A 16,476-nucleotide genomic window follows, 5' to 3' on the forward strand; every position below is an offset into this window, starting at 1 on the left:
ATCCTTCTTTTCCTCATGATTGGGGGAAGGGTTGATATCTTCCCTGTATCTTGCTGGATGCACAGTCTCTTTTGTGTGTAGTCCGATTCTACACTTTGGAGCTCTTGTCCAAATTTGTGCATTTGGCCACTTAGTCCTTGTTCCTCTGAGTAGGATGAAGGTGTGGTATTTTTCGGCGCCGAGAGAGAATCTTTTTTCGGTTTCGGCACCGACAGAATTTTTGTTCCTTTCGGCATGGATTCTCGGTGCCGATGTTTTTCGGTGCCGGTATCTTGTTTTTGTCTCTCGGAGCCGCTTTCTCGGCTCCGAGGTTGCTCCATGGCGGTTCCTCGACCGTAGTCGGGTGTCTTCGCTATGGGCGTGCCCTTTTTCGGCCCCTTCGACGGGTCGCCTGATTTATGGGTCGAGCCATGGCCTGTTGGCAGTGGCGTCCCCTGGGCTTTCGGTTTGTCGATGGATTTACTTTTCGACGTCTTACTCACAGTTTGTTGCTGTTGTTCGACGTCGGAGTCTCCGGATTCTGATTCCGGAACCGAGAATGTTTCCTCTTCGTCGTCGAAACGTTGTTTTGTCGACGTGGACGCCATTTGGTGACGCCTGGCTCTTCGGTCCCGGAGTGTTTTTCTGGACCGGAAGGCTCGACAGGCTTCACAGGTATCCTCCTTGTGCTCGGGGGACAAGCACAAGTTACAGACCAAGTGCTGATCTGTATAAGGATACTTACTGTGACATTTTGGGCAGAAACGAAACGGGGTCCGTTCCATCGGCTTCGATGTCGCACGCGGTCGGGCCGACCAGGCCCCGATGGGGGATCGAAACTGCCCCAAAGTCTTCCGATGATCGGTGTCGATGTACCTAACTATCCCGATACCGAACGGAACAATACCGACGCTTTCTTCCGAGATTCTGACTAACTTTCCGAACCGAAACACGGAGCGAAAAGGAATACGTCCGAACCCGACAGCGGAAAAAAACAATCTAAGATGGAGTCGACGCCCATGCGCAATGGAGCCAAAGAGGGAGGAGTCCTTCGGTCCCGTGACCAAAAAGACTTCTTCGAAGAAAAACAACTTGTAATACTCCGAGCCCAACACCAGGCAGCGGACTGTGCCAAACATGTGTATCTGCAGCAACATATGCCATCGAACCTCTGGTTCCTACCTTCCCTTGACACATTTATCCAGAATATGTCTACTATCATCCTTGCTGCATATTGCTCTCCTTTCTGTCTATCTCACAGACTTTTTCAGGACAATGGGTTGGCCCAGAAGTAGGTAGTCAAGATCCAGTATCCAATGGGCCATGGGAAAATGGGGACATGACAGTGGACAGTCAACAGGGTGTGTCATTGGCAGACAAGGGTGAATGTTCAGGAGAGGGTCACTTCCTGGCAGTGGTCTTGGTATTGGCATCAGGTCCTACAGGATGTCAGGATGGACGACCTTGATTGCATTGGGGTTCCTCAGGTGCAGGGGAAGGCTGGTGGTGGTCTGCGGGTCCTTTGGCAGGGCCTCCATTCCACTGGCTGCCACAGACGTGGAGTGCTCTGTTAGAATGTGGCTAGTGGGGGGGGGGGGGGGGCTGCTGGTGGGTGGAGGACGCATGCAGGATGGTGGTCAGTTCCTTCAACACCCTTGCAATGGAGGCCACTGGGGAATTGAGGGTCTACCACTGCTGCATGGCCGTGTGGTGGTATTCCCTCTGCAGCCTCTGGTTCTCCTGCATGGTTGCAAGGATCTGGCCCATAGTATCCTGGGAATGGTGGTATGCTCCCAGGACTTGGGAGATGGCCTCCTGGACAGTCGTTTGGTGTGGGTGCCCCATTTCTTGGACCACAAGTGCCTCTGGCCCACCGTGCTTGTGCCCCTAGCACAGTGTGCCCACTCCCATATTGTACCAGGACCTTCATCGTCTTGGGTGTGTGGCCTTGACTCTGGTCCCTGTACTGTGGGGCACACAGCTGATTGACTTGCCCTTGGGACACAGGTTTGGGGATGAAGGGTTGGCTGTGCTGTAGTAGCCATATGAGTGGGGGACTCCGATGTGTCCAGGATGGGGCTAGTAGTGGTGGACTCACCAGTTGTCCCAGATGGCCAGGCAAGTCGTCAATCTCCAGACCTCCACTGGGGCCTTCATCCTGAGGAGGCATGTCTGTCTCCGGCATCCACTGCCGGGTGGCAGTTGCAGCGGGACCTGTGGATGGAAAGGAAGAGAGTTACATTGCGGTGATTAACTTGTTCGTATCATTGTCTGATGCACGGAGTAACGTGACTTGCTTCCCAGTGATGGCAATGACAGATGCTACACTGCAGACATTGCTTGCGGGTGACGGATTGCGCCACTGTTTCCATTTTCCATTGAGGGTTGAGGATAGTGGATAGCATTGTTGTCATTGCCATGTGTTGGAACGCAGTTGAAGCATCCAGTTAGTGTGGCATGTGCTATGGTTTTTCGTGCAGATGTTCCACTGTGAAGTGGGACTGTGATCTTTTGATGTGTTGTGAGTGATGCATTGTGGGAGTTGTGGTGCTTGGCATTGTGATTGGTATCCGTGTATTAGGGAGGGACTGTTTGGAGATAGTGGCAGTGGTGTGGTGTGGCATGCAGGGGAGGGATGTGGGGTGATGGGGGGGGTGCAAAAGTGTGAAATGTGGTGGATTAGGAAGTGATGGGTGGTGGGGACGCATGCTGGACAGGAGTGGTTGGTGCCTGGGGAGTGTTGTTCACGTACCAGAGTCAAGTACTCCGATGATTCCAGTCAGGCCCTCAGAATGCATGATGTCCAAGACTTTCTTCTCCCACGATGTGAACTCGGGGAGGAGGTGGGGCCCACCGCCAGTCTTGTTGACGACAATCTGGTGAGGTGATGCCTGGAACGCACCTTCCCCCTAAGGTCGTTCCACCTCTTCCTGATGTCCTCCCTTGTGCGTGGATGGGTGCCCACTGAGTTGAACTTGTCAATGATCCTCTGCCATAACTCCATTTTCCTGGCTGTTGACGTTTGCTGGACCTGAGCTCCAAGCAGTTGTGGCTCTACCCTGATATTTTCATCTACTATGACTCTCAACTCATCATCTGTGAAATGTGGGGGCTTCTGACGGGACATGGTGGTTTTGTTGAGGGTGGGGGTGTGTGTAGGGTGAAATTTAGGGTGGTTGGTGGGGTTGGGGTGTTTGGTTGTGTGTGCTGCTGATGGTGTGCAGTGGCAATGTGTGTATTGTGTTGCTGTTGCAGTTGTGTGGTGTGGTGTGTGATGCATGGAAAGTGTGTTGGTGCCTATGGTATCGACGTGCAGTGCCCTCCATAGGTGTGCTCCTTGATGTCTCTGTTAGTAGTTGTGGTTGCAAAGGATTGTGGGGGGTGTGTTATATAGTGCAGTGAGCAGTTGTGTGTGCTGTGTATATATGTGTCAGGTGTGGGGTATTCAGACTGACCAGTGTGGTGTTGGGTTCTGGTGGAGGTGATTTTTAGACTGCTGCGATTCACACTGCCAATGCAATGACCACTGGGGTGAATTGTTGGTCATAATATAGAGGGCAGGATGTTGTTGGTGTGGTGATGCTGGTGGTGGGACCATCACTAGTGATCGTTTGGCGACCGCTAGCGCAGCGATCTTGACAAAAGACCACCAAATTCGTAATGATGGCCTCTGTCTCATGTCCCTCGTTTTGTATTCTTAGGACCAATGCACGGAAGTTGTACTAGGGTTCAGATCCGGGGGGAGAGGGTATCGAAAAATGAATCTCTTGCAATTCCAAAACGTTTTGATGTACACAGTTACATATTTAAATACAGCACTTTAGTGCTTCAGTAATCACTGATCTTTTACTTGGTTGCGGTGTGCAGTTTGGAGCGATTGTCAAAAAAAGTTGTCTTGAATTAACAATAAATCCTTTCGCAAGCCTTGCTTCTTGTGAGAGTAAACCGATAGGACCAGATTTATAAAGCTATTTGCATTTGTAAGTTTAAATTAAATGTGCAAGTAGCCTTTCTGCAAACTTAAAGACAAGTTTGACAATGGTTTTACACCTGTGAAAAAGTTATGTGACATGGAGGCCAATTCACAAAGAAACATTTTGCATTTACATCCCGAGACTCCTGTGTATGGTGTAAACGTACGAAATTTAGGAACTCAAACATTCCCAGTAGTACGTCTGCAAAGCTATGTCAGTGTCAGTTGACGCTTTCCAGACCAGACGTACTTCTGGAAATGCCATGTGGCATCGGCTGTCTTCTCAATGTGGATTTATAGGCAGGCTACGCAACTCCTCGTGTGGAAAACGAAGCCTGATTTGCATAATACATTTATTGCTTCCTTTATTTTCCTCATGGGTGGCCACTTTCCCCGTGTCAGAAATGCTTTCTTCTACACCCTCAAAAAATGTGTGGCTATTTCGTGTTCTCTTTCTCATCCTGGAAGGAGAGGAGAAAAGCCCCAAACGTTTCCAGGACGGGAATAGTTCAGACTGGAGTTTATGAAAGCCGACAAACAAACAAGTTTGTGGGATTTGACAAGGCAAATCATGCCTTGGTCCTTCCGTATCTCAAATGTGTTATGTACAATGACACAGTAGGAACAGTGTTGGTTCCTGAGAGGCTGTGACCCTAACTCTAGGTTTACGGCCATACATCGCTTCTTGAGGGGCGCTCATAAAGAATTTCTTAGGAGTACATTTTCTCCAGGTAGTACGGAGCGGGCATTCCAGTTTGGGAGTTAACTGTACGTTGTTGGACACCCATAAAGCTAAATGTTTTAGAGTATTCACAAAACTTTCCATGACATATTTCCACGCTGGAAACTGTTAGAGATGTACTTCTGTCAGGGGCAGGAGTAAATCCCTTCCCAGGGGCACGCTTGTGAATTCCATAGAAACTGTACTACGAGAGTAGATTTTTGTTTTCTTTTCTGAATGGGCCCCGGGTACGTAATTGTTGATATCTCAGACCCTAGAGAGGCTCGTGCTGTCTCAACGGGATATCTCTTCTTTGAGACCATGTAAGTAAGAACCGCAGAGTCCTAGGAAGGCATTCCAAGGGGGTCACAACTCTCGGGACTGGGTTGAGGGACATAGTCTGTCATGTTTCTACCCTAGGCATAAAACCTAGAAGTGCAAATGATGGCCCAGTCTTCAAGAACTGTTTTCTGATTCCACAAATACTGCTTCTTCGGTGAAAAATGCATTTATTGTAATACTCTGCATGACAGAGCACCTAATAACATGGACCGCACATGTCTGCATGTGCCTGCACGTCATGAGGGTGCGCGCATCCCTCTGCAAACATCAAACTGAAACCAGATGCGCTATGCCTGTATAGCTTTAATTCTGGGCATTACCACATATTGCTGAAAAGTACCAATGCAACTTACCCAATGAGAAGAATAATTCATAGACGAGTTGTAAACATCATATGCGGTTTCATTCCATACTGACTGGTTAGCTGTAAGGAAAACAAAGCAGGAAATGATTCTGTTTCTCCAACTGGAACATCTGCATGTAACAACAATAATGACAAACAGGACCGTCATTATCAATTGGAGACTGCAATTTCCCCCCAAACAGCTGTCAATTAGTTCCTTACTACAAGTGACCTCGGAACTTGCTGTTAAATAAGAATATTACGTTACTAGATATCTATAATAAGCTATTACAGGTGATTAGGGACGCCACAACGCCTACAGAAGAGCTACAGGCGCTATGTGCCTCCCTCACCTCAGCGTACACGGATGCACTTGTATCTCAAACCATATCTTACTTCCAGAGAGAAAATGTTTTAACAAAAAGCCCCCTTGAACTCTCCGTCCTCTTCCAGACGTGCCTGTCTCTGCATTCCAGAGGCCTTTTTTAGCAGCTGAGATAAGTGCATCTCCTTGTGTCACACTTGTGCATGCACATGGTGGCTCCACACAGCTCACGGCTAAGAAGTGCACACTTAGATTGTGTTCTTGAGAGTTCTTAAAATGGCGCTTTATCTGGATGCACACTTATGGCCGCGAGAGCCAGTGGAAGTATGGAGTCGGGTCATGTCAATTTACTCTCGGCACCCGCAGTTGGCACTCTCCACCTATTCTGTCACAGGTGGTGGGCGCTACGTTTCGCTGTTAGGGATACTGCTTGAAAAAAGCAGGATATGGCCTTTTTCCAACCCATCTAAACTTTAAATGTCAAGGAAAGAATTGCCTGAGGAAAAGAACACTGGCAAAGGTGCTTTCAGCTCTAATGCAAGCAAAAGTGGTATGTCCCATCCCACTGTTCGGTCGCAAAAAAACTGCATCTGATGTGCTATGCGCCCCTTAACCCCTGGACCCAAGAGCCACTCAACCTTCTGCGCTACGGATAGCTACGTCCACACAAGACCACTACGTGTATGAAAGAGAATAAAAAGAGCGTCTGATCTTAAGCTGAAATAAATTCACAATTCCATTAACTAGATAGGATAGTTTAGTATTCTATTGCACCTGTTAAAAGATGTGGTGGTGACCCACGTTTTCCGGTTTAAAATCAAAGGTTATATAGAGGGTGTTTGGACAACTACCACCATTTTACCTCATAAATGACCAGTGGAGTAAGTAAGGTGGCATACAGCTTATATTACAAGAGATAAAATACTCCCAAAACAAACTGCATACAGGTTCACCAGGAAAGTGGTCTTTATTCACCAGGCACCACGCTTTCTTAGGGCCACACAGTCATACTGTAACATGTAGAGCCAGAGTTAGCAACACTTTGCACTGCCACACAGTTATGTAAAGTAACACGCAGTGGGACAAAGGGGGTTGATCAAGTATTTACTTTCAGTCCAAAACGTTTATGTGCTGGAGGATCGCAGCCCTTAAAGTAGCGCAAATAACGCTTTGCACTGCTTTAAGTCTAGGGGGCGTTCCATGGGTGGTACTCGGAATTTCTATGCTACCAGCACTGGTTTTTGATGCAAAGACAGATTTACGTCAGACTTATCTTTGCATAAAAATAAGGGTTTATTGCAACAGGGGTTAAGGGTGAGAAATATTTAAATTGCTCCAAACATTTCAAGCTTTTAATGTGCGTTGCTTAGCACGGCAGACCTTCAATGGATTAAATGGTTAAAAATCATCTAAGCATAGGATTTTGTACAGGAAGCTTCTAGTACAAAATCTATGCTAAAAGGGGATGGAAACCTCTGAGTGACACTATCCAAAAACAACAGATGATGGACGGATGTTTGATTAGTTCCACATTCCGTCCATCGTTTGTTTGTTTGCTTTTGAGTGACACTAGGCAGCATTCAGGAGTACTTTCGCAAGTGACGAAAGTGCTGCTCTCTCAGGCTAGGGAATTAAGCACAGCAACTTTGGTGGGCGCGCTGCGTTGCGCCTATTTAGTAAATCTACTGTAGACTCAGAAGCTAGTCTGCTATTAACAACGAGGCATCTAACATGGCCAATACCAGTAGATGGCGCCAGATGCCTTGAGTTTCCCGACTTGGGCCCAGTCTGACACGTATCACTGTATGTAAATGTTATTGCAGGCCTCCTTGGAGCTTGGTGTCCAAACAGAAAAGCAGTTAAGCTGCAGCTAGGGTAGCCATCGGCCGGTTTTCTACTGGAACAACCGGTAATTTAATGTCCCAGCCGGCACAAAAATAAGCAAAATCACCTAAAGCTGGTATTTTTAGCCCGTATCACTACATACTTCAACAAACGCATCTAAATAGAAAGCACTTTAAAATGTGCTCTAGAGCAGTGCTAACATCCCCTAGTAATAAAGTAAACAAAGGTAGACAATTCATGCTACAAATGAGTACATATGATTGTCTTTCAAGTCCTATATAGTGTAATGTCCAGACCTTTGCAGACTCTTAAAACAACAATTTAGCTGCCAGCACTATTGCAGGCATCCTTGCACCATAGTGCAAGGGTGTCTGCGTTGTAGGGGTTGATTGTTTATGTACAGGAAGGTGTCCATTCCTGCACATAAGCAATCTACAATGGCAATTTGGCACTTATACGTGTGCTGCAGAATGCAGTACAAAAGTATTAAATCATAATTTTTGAGTGATTGTTTATGTGCAGGAAGGTGTCCCTTTCTGCACGTAAACAATCATTCATGGCCTTTGGCTTTTTCTATGCAGCACACATGGAAAAAGCTGAAATGAGTAGAAATAAAAGTCTTCCTCCTCGTAGTGCCATGCTAACGCCAACCCTGGGATGGCATTAGTTTTTGGCACTGCCACAGATTTTAGACTTGTTGTAAATCTTGGGCAGCATCAAAAGCAATGGGTGTTGTAGTGGAACGCCTACAGCAACAACAATTGCATGCCCCTCTGACGCAGAAGACTGCATCAGAGGGGCCCATATTTACAAGGTAACGTTAAGCCACACAAAGTGGCTTAGCACCGTACTGTAAATGTGGCGCATTGCACAGCGCCACCAGAGAGTCACAAAAAGTGATGCTCCAGTGGTGCAAGGGCCTTGTAAATCTGGCCCTATGTGGCTAGGAACTGCCCTACAAGCCTAGTGGGTTTCAGTGATCATATAAAACAAACACTGGCCAAGCCAATCTTGGCAGCTGTTCATCATGGCTAAAAGCTAATGGCGTAAAAAAGAATGGCATGGAGTGGAATGTCATAAAGTAGAATGCTGTGGAGTAGAGGGGGTGTTATGGAGTGGCGCAGAGAGTCGTGGTGTGGTGTGGTGTAGAGTAGAGTTGAGTAGCGTGGAGTAAAGTGGTGAGATGTGGTGTGGCGTAGAGTGGAGTGGCACAGTTAGTGGAGTATCATGGAGGGAGTAGAGTGTTATGGAGTGGATGGCATAGAGTGGGGTAGAGCGTTGTAGAGTTGAGTGGTTTAGAGTGGATTAAAGTGTCAGAATGTTGTGGAGTGGTCTCGAGCAGAGTGGAGTGGTATATATGGTGTTACTGAGAGTGGAGTAGAGTGTTGTAGAGTAGTGTAGAGTGGAGTAGATTGTTGTAGAGTGGAGTGGCAGAGAGTAGCATGGAATGGAGTAGCGTAGAGTGGAGTACCGGAGTAAGGTGGAGTAGTGTGACCTAGAATAGAGTAGAGTAAAGTGGCATTAGTGACATAGAGGGAGTTGTGTAGAGTAGCACAGAGTGGAGTACAGTGTTGTACAGTTGAGTGGCACAGAGTGGAGTACAGTGTCATAGAGTGGAGTAGATTTTAATGGACTAGAGCAGTATAGAGTGGAGTGTTGTAGAGTGGCCTAGAGTGAAGTGGCATAAAGTACAGTGGTGCAGAGTAAATTGGCATAGAGTGCAGTGGCTTAGAGTGCACTGGTTTAGAGTAAAGTCATGTGGAGTGCACTGACATAGATGGCAATGTTGTAAAGTGGCGTAGAGTAGAGTGGTGCAGAGTGGAGTGGTACAGAGAAAGGTAGAGTGGTGTGGCTCAGCATAGAGTTCAGTGGCATAGACTTCAATGATGTAGACTGGAATGGCACATGGTGGAGTGGCTCCGGGTGAAGTAGGGTGGTGTAGAGGGCAGTGGCATAGCATAGATTGATTCAGAGTGGAGTGAAGTGGTGCAGGGTAAAGTGGAGTGTTGCAGGATAGAGTGCAGAGGTGTAGAGTACAATGGAGTGCAGTGGCATAGAGTCATGTAGAGTGCAGTGGAGTGGAGTGCAGTGGTACATAGTAGATTAGAATGGCATAGAGTCAATTGGTGTAGAGATGAGTGGTGCAGAGTAGAGTGCAGTGGCATAGAGTGCAGTGGTGCAGAGTAGAATAGAGTTCACTGGCAGAGAATATAGTTTGCAGAGTAGAGTGTCTTAGAGTGCAATGGTGTAGAGTGCAGTGGTATGGAGTAAAGTGTTGCAGAGTAGCTTATAGTGGTGTACAGTGCAGTGGTGTAGAGGATACTGGTTTTGAGTAGAGTGGTGAAGAGTGCATTGGGATAGAGTGCATTGGCATAGAGTACAGTGGTGTAGAGTGCTTTGGCATAAAGTGCAGGGGTGTAGAGTGCAGTGGTGAAGAGAGGTGTGGTGTAGAGTGGAATAGTATAATGGAATGAAGTAGATTGTTTGAGTAGAGCCAAGTGGAGTACAGTGCCATAGAGCACATTGAGGCAAAGCAGATTAGAGGAAATTAGCGCAGACTGTAGAGTTTAGTGATGAAGAGTAGAGTGGTGTAGAGTGTAGTGGCATAAAGTGCATTGACATAGAGTGCCGTAGAGAAGAGTGGTGCAGAGTAGATTGCAGTGGCATAGAGGTCAGTGACAGAGTACAGTGGCGTAGAGTTCAGTGGCAGAGAGTGCAATGTTGCAGAGTTGACTGTCAGTATTCAGTGGTGTATAAAAGAGTGGCATAGACTCCACTGGCATAGAGTTCTGTGAAGTAGCTTGGTGCAGAGTAGAGTGGAATAGATAGCAGAGGTGTAGAGTACACTGGTGCAGAGTAGAACAGAGTGGCATAGAGGGAACTAGCGCAGAGTACAGTGGTGTAGAGCGCAGTGGCCTAGAGTGCTGCAGAGTAGAGTATAGTGCCGTAAAGTGCAATCGTACAGAGTAGATTGGCATAGAGTGAATTGTTTTTTAGTAAAGTTGTGTAGAGTGCATTGGCAAAGAGTGCAGTGGCATAGAGTAGAGTGGTACAGAGTAGAATACAGTGGAGCAGCACAGAGTGCAGTGGCATAGAGAGTGCACTGGTGCAGAGTAGATGAAAGTGGCATAGAGGGGAGGGCACAAGGTGCACTGGTGTAGAGTGGAGTGTTACGGAGATGAGTGAACTGGTGTAGAGTGCAGTGGCATAACGTATAGGGTTGCAGAGTGTAGGAAGTTGGCCTGGTGTGTAGTGGGTACATAAGGTACTTACACCTTATACCAGGTCCAGGAATCCCCTATTAGTGTACTTTAAGCAGTATCTAGAAGCCAGGCTCGCTAGAGGTAGCTGTGTATCTAGGAGTCAAGGCTTATCTAGGAGACATGCAAAGCTCATGCAATACCACTGTAGTCACACAGCACTCACACCCATGAAAGAAAACACTCAGTGTTACTAATATAAAGGGTCTTTATTTTAGTGACACAATACCAAAAGGAACTAGAGAGGCAACCCTCCAATAGGAGGTAAGTAACACACTAAGTATACCACTATTACCAGAAATAGGCATAGAAAGTGATAGAAAACAGTGCAACTGCACTTAGACAATAGTGACCCTAGGGGGAGCCCAAATCATATACTAAAAAAATGGAATGCAAACACAGGACCTCCACCTAGGTAAGTGGAATGTGTAGAGGGAGCTGGGAGTACTAGAAAACCACAGAGGTAAGTAACAGTATCCCCCGGAGACCAGGAAAGCAGGAGTAAATCACTGGTATTTCCCCAAACCACCCAAGAGGAAGTAAAAGAAGAAAAGAAGACCCCCAGACTAAACTGCAAGAAATCAGCACTAGATTCCTGGAGAGGAAGACCTGTGGAGAGAAGGGACCAAGTCAAAGAGTCACAGTGGAGTCGAGGAGGAGTAGGAGCTACTACCCACCCAGCTGTAGTTACAGGAGTTGGCCGGTGGTGATGAGAATAAGGTCAGCACGGCAGCCCTGGAACCATAGAAGAATTCCTGAGAGGTGCAACTGATGTCCCATGCTGCAAGGAGAATTGCAGTTGGGTGTCAGTGCATGAATTTCACCAACAAGCCTTGGCAGAGGCAAATGCCGTCGTTGGCAAAAAGTGGAGCTGCCGGGCACCAGGAAAGCCCAGGAGGACTCAACCCAGGAGGGGGAGTCAGAGGGAACCCTCAGCGACACAAAGAGCCCTCAGGGGCAGAGGCAGCACCCACAGAAGTCCCACAGGAAGGGCACACAGGATTTGCAGAAGAGCCCATGGAGCATGACTGAAGAAGGGTCCCACGCTTCAGAAGAACCATGCAGAGGGCTGTGCATCACAGGAAGGAATGCTGGGGGCTGGAGCTACACGTAGCCTGAAGATTCCTTGGAGGAGGTGCAAACAAGCCTTTGTAGCTGCAAGAGATGTACTACAGGGGGGTACTGTCTGTCCTGCGTGGGAAAGCAAAGTCAGGCAGAGAGGACCAAGAGGACTACTCTGGACCACCTCCCGTGATGCAGGATCCACACATCTCAGGATGAGAGGAGATCCACACAGCCGGTCGTCATTGCAGTAGGTACCTGCGGATGCAGGGGAGTGACTCCTTTACTCCAAGGGAGATTCCTTCTTCTTTATCATGCAGACTGAAGACTTGCCACCCTCAGAGGATGCACAGCCGGGGAAATGTTACAGAAGCTGGAAGGAGCTGTGGAAACAATGTTGCAAGAAGAGTCTTCTTCGTGGATGCAGATTGACTCCTAGCCACTGGAACTGCGACTGCACCCTCCAGGAACCGACAAAGTGGAGGTTGCAGAGGAGTCCTGTTGGAATCTTGCAAGCCGAATCTGAGGACCCACTCAAGAGAGAGACCCTAAATAGCCCTGAAAGGGGGATTGGTCACCTAACTAGATGACCACCTATCAGGAGGGGGATCTGATGTCACCTGCCTGGGCTGGCTACTCAGATGCTCCCAGAGGTCGCTGCCAACCTTGGATTCAAGATGGCAGAACCCATGGACTCTCTGGAGGAGCTCTGGGCACCACGCCTGGTGTGGCGATGGGCAGGGGAGTGGTCTCTCCCCTTTCCATTGTCCAGTTTCACGCCAGAGCAGGGACTGGAGGTCCCTGAACCAGTGTAGACTGGTTTAAGCATGGAGGGCACCAAATGTGCTCTTCAAAGCATAGCAGTGGGTTGGGGAGGCTACCCATCCAAAGCCATGTAACACCTATTTCCAATGGGAGAGGGCACTACCCCTCTCTCCCAAAGGAAATCCTTTGTTCTGCCTTCCTAAATAGCTGCTCAAGCAGCAGGAAGGCAGAACCCTGTCTGAGGGGTGGCTGCAGCTGGGGCTGCCTGGAAAACCCTGGAAGACTGGTAGGAGCAATGCTGGCGGTCCTCTAAGGGGCCCCCAGAGTGCATGTAATCATACTTTCAATACTAGCAACAGTATTGGGGTATAATTCCGACATGTTTGATACCAAACATGCCTAAATTTGGAGTTACCATTATGTAGCTGGACATAGGTAGTGACCTATGTCAGGTACATGCATAAAATGGCTTCCCCGCACTCAAGAAGCCCATGAAAATGGCACTGGAGTTTGTCGGGGCACCTCTGCTAGGGCAGGGGTGCCCTTACACACAGGTACTTGCACCCTCCCTCTGGGCTAGGAGGACCTGCCATACGGATAGTGACCTGGAGCAGTGACCTGGTAGTGAAAGGGTGCATGCACCCTTTCATGCAGGCTGCAATGGCAGTCCTGCAGAACACTTTGCAAGGGCTCCCCATGGGAGGCATAATACATGCTGCAGCCCCTGGGGATCCACTGGAACCCCAATGCCCTGAGTACCTCGTTACCATATACTAAGGGCTTACATGGGGGCACCAGCATGCCAAATGTGGGGTGAAAAAGATTCCAGAAACCAAGTTTACAAGTAGAGAGCCTAATCACTGGGGTCCTGGTTAGCAGGATCCCAATGAACACAGTCAAACACACTGACAAACAGGCAAAAAGTGGGAGTAACCAAGCTAGAATGAGTCTACTTTCCTATACAGAGTAGAGAGGCGTAGAGTGGAGGGCCATAAAATGGAGTGGTGTAGAGTTCTGTGGCAAAGAGTGCAGTAGTGTGGGATAGAGTGCATTGGTATAGTCTAATGCAGAGTAGTGGGGCATAGACTTAAGTGGTGTAGAGTGGAGTGGTGCTGAGTAGAGTGCAGTGACAGTGTGGAGTGGCATAGTGTGAGAGGTGCAGAGTAGAGTACAGTGGCATGGAGTGGTGCAGAGTAAAGTGGAGTAAAGTGGAGGACGCATGGTATTGTAGTGCACTGCTTTTACAGACAGCACATCTTCAGTCGAAATGACCATTTAGTTTTACTGATACAGGGCGCAAACTATAATGTGTGGAAATGTGATCACCTAGTGTATTGATTTGTTTTGATGGTATTAAAATATTTGGTTTCTCCACACTTCAAAATTACACACAGTAGTCCGCATGATTGTCACATAAATCCTCTCACTATGAAGTCAGAGAAAAAAGTAAACACTAAGCTCCCTCGGAAGACAGAGCTTGTCCCTTGTCTTTCAATGCACCGCAGGTGTAACAAGATAAGAAGATGATTTAAAGGCCTGTTAACAGAAAGGGAGAACTCAGAATTATACTGTAAATAACGTGTGGGCAAGTAATGGAAGAACTCAAGCTTGACAGCCGAAAACAAATAAAGCCAGTAAACTGAAAGCAAGACATTATGAGCTACAGACCAAAAACCCAATGGTAAGCAGTGGGCCAAATGTATTCCCAGGTAATCTTTCTGAACGCCCCCAAGATGTCATTAGCACACCAGACAGCTGCACTATCACAAAGCCGCAGCTAGGGTTGCCACATTTCCAGGAGAGAAATACCAGCCTTGTTGTTGCCTGCAATGGTGCTGGCAGCTAAATTTATCGCCGGCCCAGGAGATAAAACTTATTTTAGTAAATACAGTGCATCCCAGCATTTCTAAGTGACGCAGCACGGCATTGCACTGCGACACTTTTTAGTAAATCTGGCCCAAAGTGTTCAAGGCGACTGCATCTTGTGCAGACGCTATAGATGCCACCGCGCCGGCGTGCCTGTCTGCCCATTTGTGAAATCAGATACTAGCTGCCGTATATAGCAATCCAAATAATTATTTTATTAGCCTGAAAATAAAGCACAAACGTTGTAACTAACTAAACACAGCAAACTTCAAATTTCTCAAAATTATAGCAGACAGGAATGCATGTTCATTGTCTCGAGGTAACAGTCTGCATGAAGGCTGCTTGTCTAGGCTTAGTTACTGCTGCAGCGTAATCTGATTTTGGAACATCTTCTCTCTAAACTGACAAATACCCAGAGTTTAAAACTCAGACGCTGTTATTGAAACAGCCGTTTTCGAGCCTTACCTGTTAAAATAATCCCATTAGCTTCATACATTTCGATGAGTGAGAAAATGCCAGTCACACCCTCGACTGTGTTCTGATCGTCATTTTATACTAATTTATATTTAAAAAAGGACTAGAACCCTCTCTCCCCCATCCTCGCAAATCACCTGCCAATCGCCTCCTTCCCGCTGCCACCTGGAGCACCCCTCCCACAACGCTAGACGCCAGGCCGCACCCGCACATCATCCATTCCCCAGGGTATGCTAAGAGTCAGCCCTGGCAGAGGAAGGCAAACAACTCATGAGATTATTGAGTCTGCTTCGGTGCCTTATGTGTAGACTGCAGGCCACAGGCTTCAGTTCTGGTGAGATAACTCAGCAGATCATGCAAATGCTGCAACGACCCACCTGGAATGTCCAGGACATACTTTCGAATCCCTGCGGGGCTATCCAAGCGTTCAATATTCTGAGACTGATAATAAGAAAATCATTACTTTGGATATCAGTTAACCAGTGGCGGCCGGCAGCTTTAGGAGGGAGGGAGGCGGGCGAGGCACACACACACACACACTCTCATTCTTTCACACACAGACACGCACGCACGCACATCCATTAACAACATTCATACAATTCAAACATGCACGCACGCACCAGACATTCATTTTAAAACATCACACACACTCATTCTTTCACACACGCACGCACATCCATTAACAACATTCATACCATTCAAACATGCATGCATGCACCAAGCATTCATTTTAAAACATCACACACACTCATTCTTTCACACACAGACATGCACGCACGCACGCACATCCATCAACAACATTCATACCATTCAAACATGCACGCACGCACCAAACATTAATTTTAAAACATCACACACACTCATTCTTTCACACACAGACACGCACGCATGCACATCCATTAACAACATTCATACAATTCAAACATGCACGCACGCACCAGACATTCATTTTAAAACATCACATACACTCATTCTTTCACACACGCACGCACATCCATTAACAACATTCATACCATTCAAACATGCACGCACGCACCAAACATTCATTTTAAAACATCACACACTCATTCTTTCACACACAGACACGCATGCACGCACATCCATTAACAACATTCATACAATTCAAACATGCACGCACGCACCAGACATTCATTTTAAAACATCACACACACTCATTCTTTCACACACGCACGCACATCCATTAACAACATTCATACCATTCAAACATGCACGCACGCACCAAACATTCAATTTGAAACATCACACACAAACACACACACTTACCTTCGGCCTCCAGGTCCCAGGAGGGTTGGGACTGCTGCCTTCCCTCATTGGCTGACCTTAGGTCAGCCAGTGAGGGAAGGCAGCAGTCCTAGCCTCCTCACAGAGTGGGATGGGGTCAGTGAGACTGCTGACCCCACCCCACTCTGTGACGAAGTGTCACTGATTGACACTCACCCTGGGCACTTCAGGGCTTAAACTGAAGCGCCCAGGGAGAGTGTCAATTGCTGACGCTTTCCT

At 47.5% G+C, this 16,476-nt stretch overlaps 1 protein-coding gene across 1 annotated transcript in view; it reads right to left on the minus strand.

The window, feature by feature from the left end:
* Positions 1–16,476, minus strand: part of SLC4A9 (solute carrier family 4 member 9) — a 369,779-nt gene that overhangs the window by 189,563 nt on the left and 163,740 nt on the right. The window contains exon 12 of the mRNA XM_069199298.1: positions 5,369–5,439. Coding sequence (XP_069055399.1) covers positions 5,369–5,439 — 71 coding nt within the window. The remainder of the gene's footprint in view (positions 1–5,368; positions 5,440–16,476) is intronic.

Source organism: Pleurodeles waltl, chromosome 7 (genome assembly GCF_031143425.1).
Source record: "Pleurodeles waltl isolate 20211129_DDA chromosome 7, aPleWal1.hap1.20221129, whole genome shotgun sequence".
Classification (NCBI taxonomy): Eukaryota; Metazoa; Chordata; class Amphibia; order Caudata; family Salamandridae; genus Pleurodeles; species Pleurodeles waltl.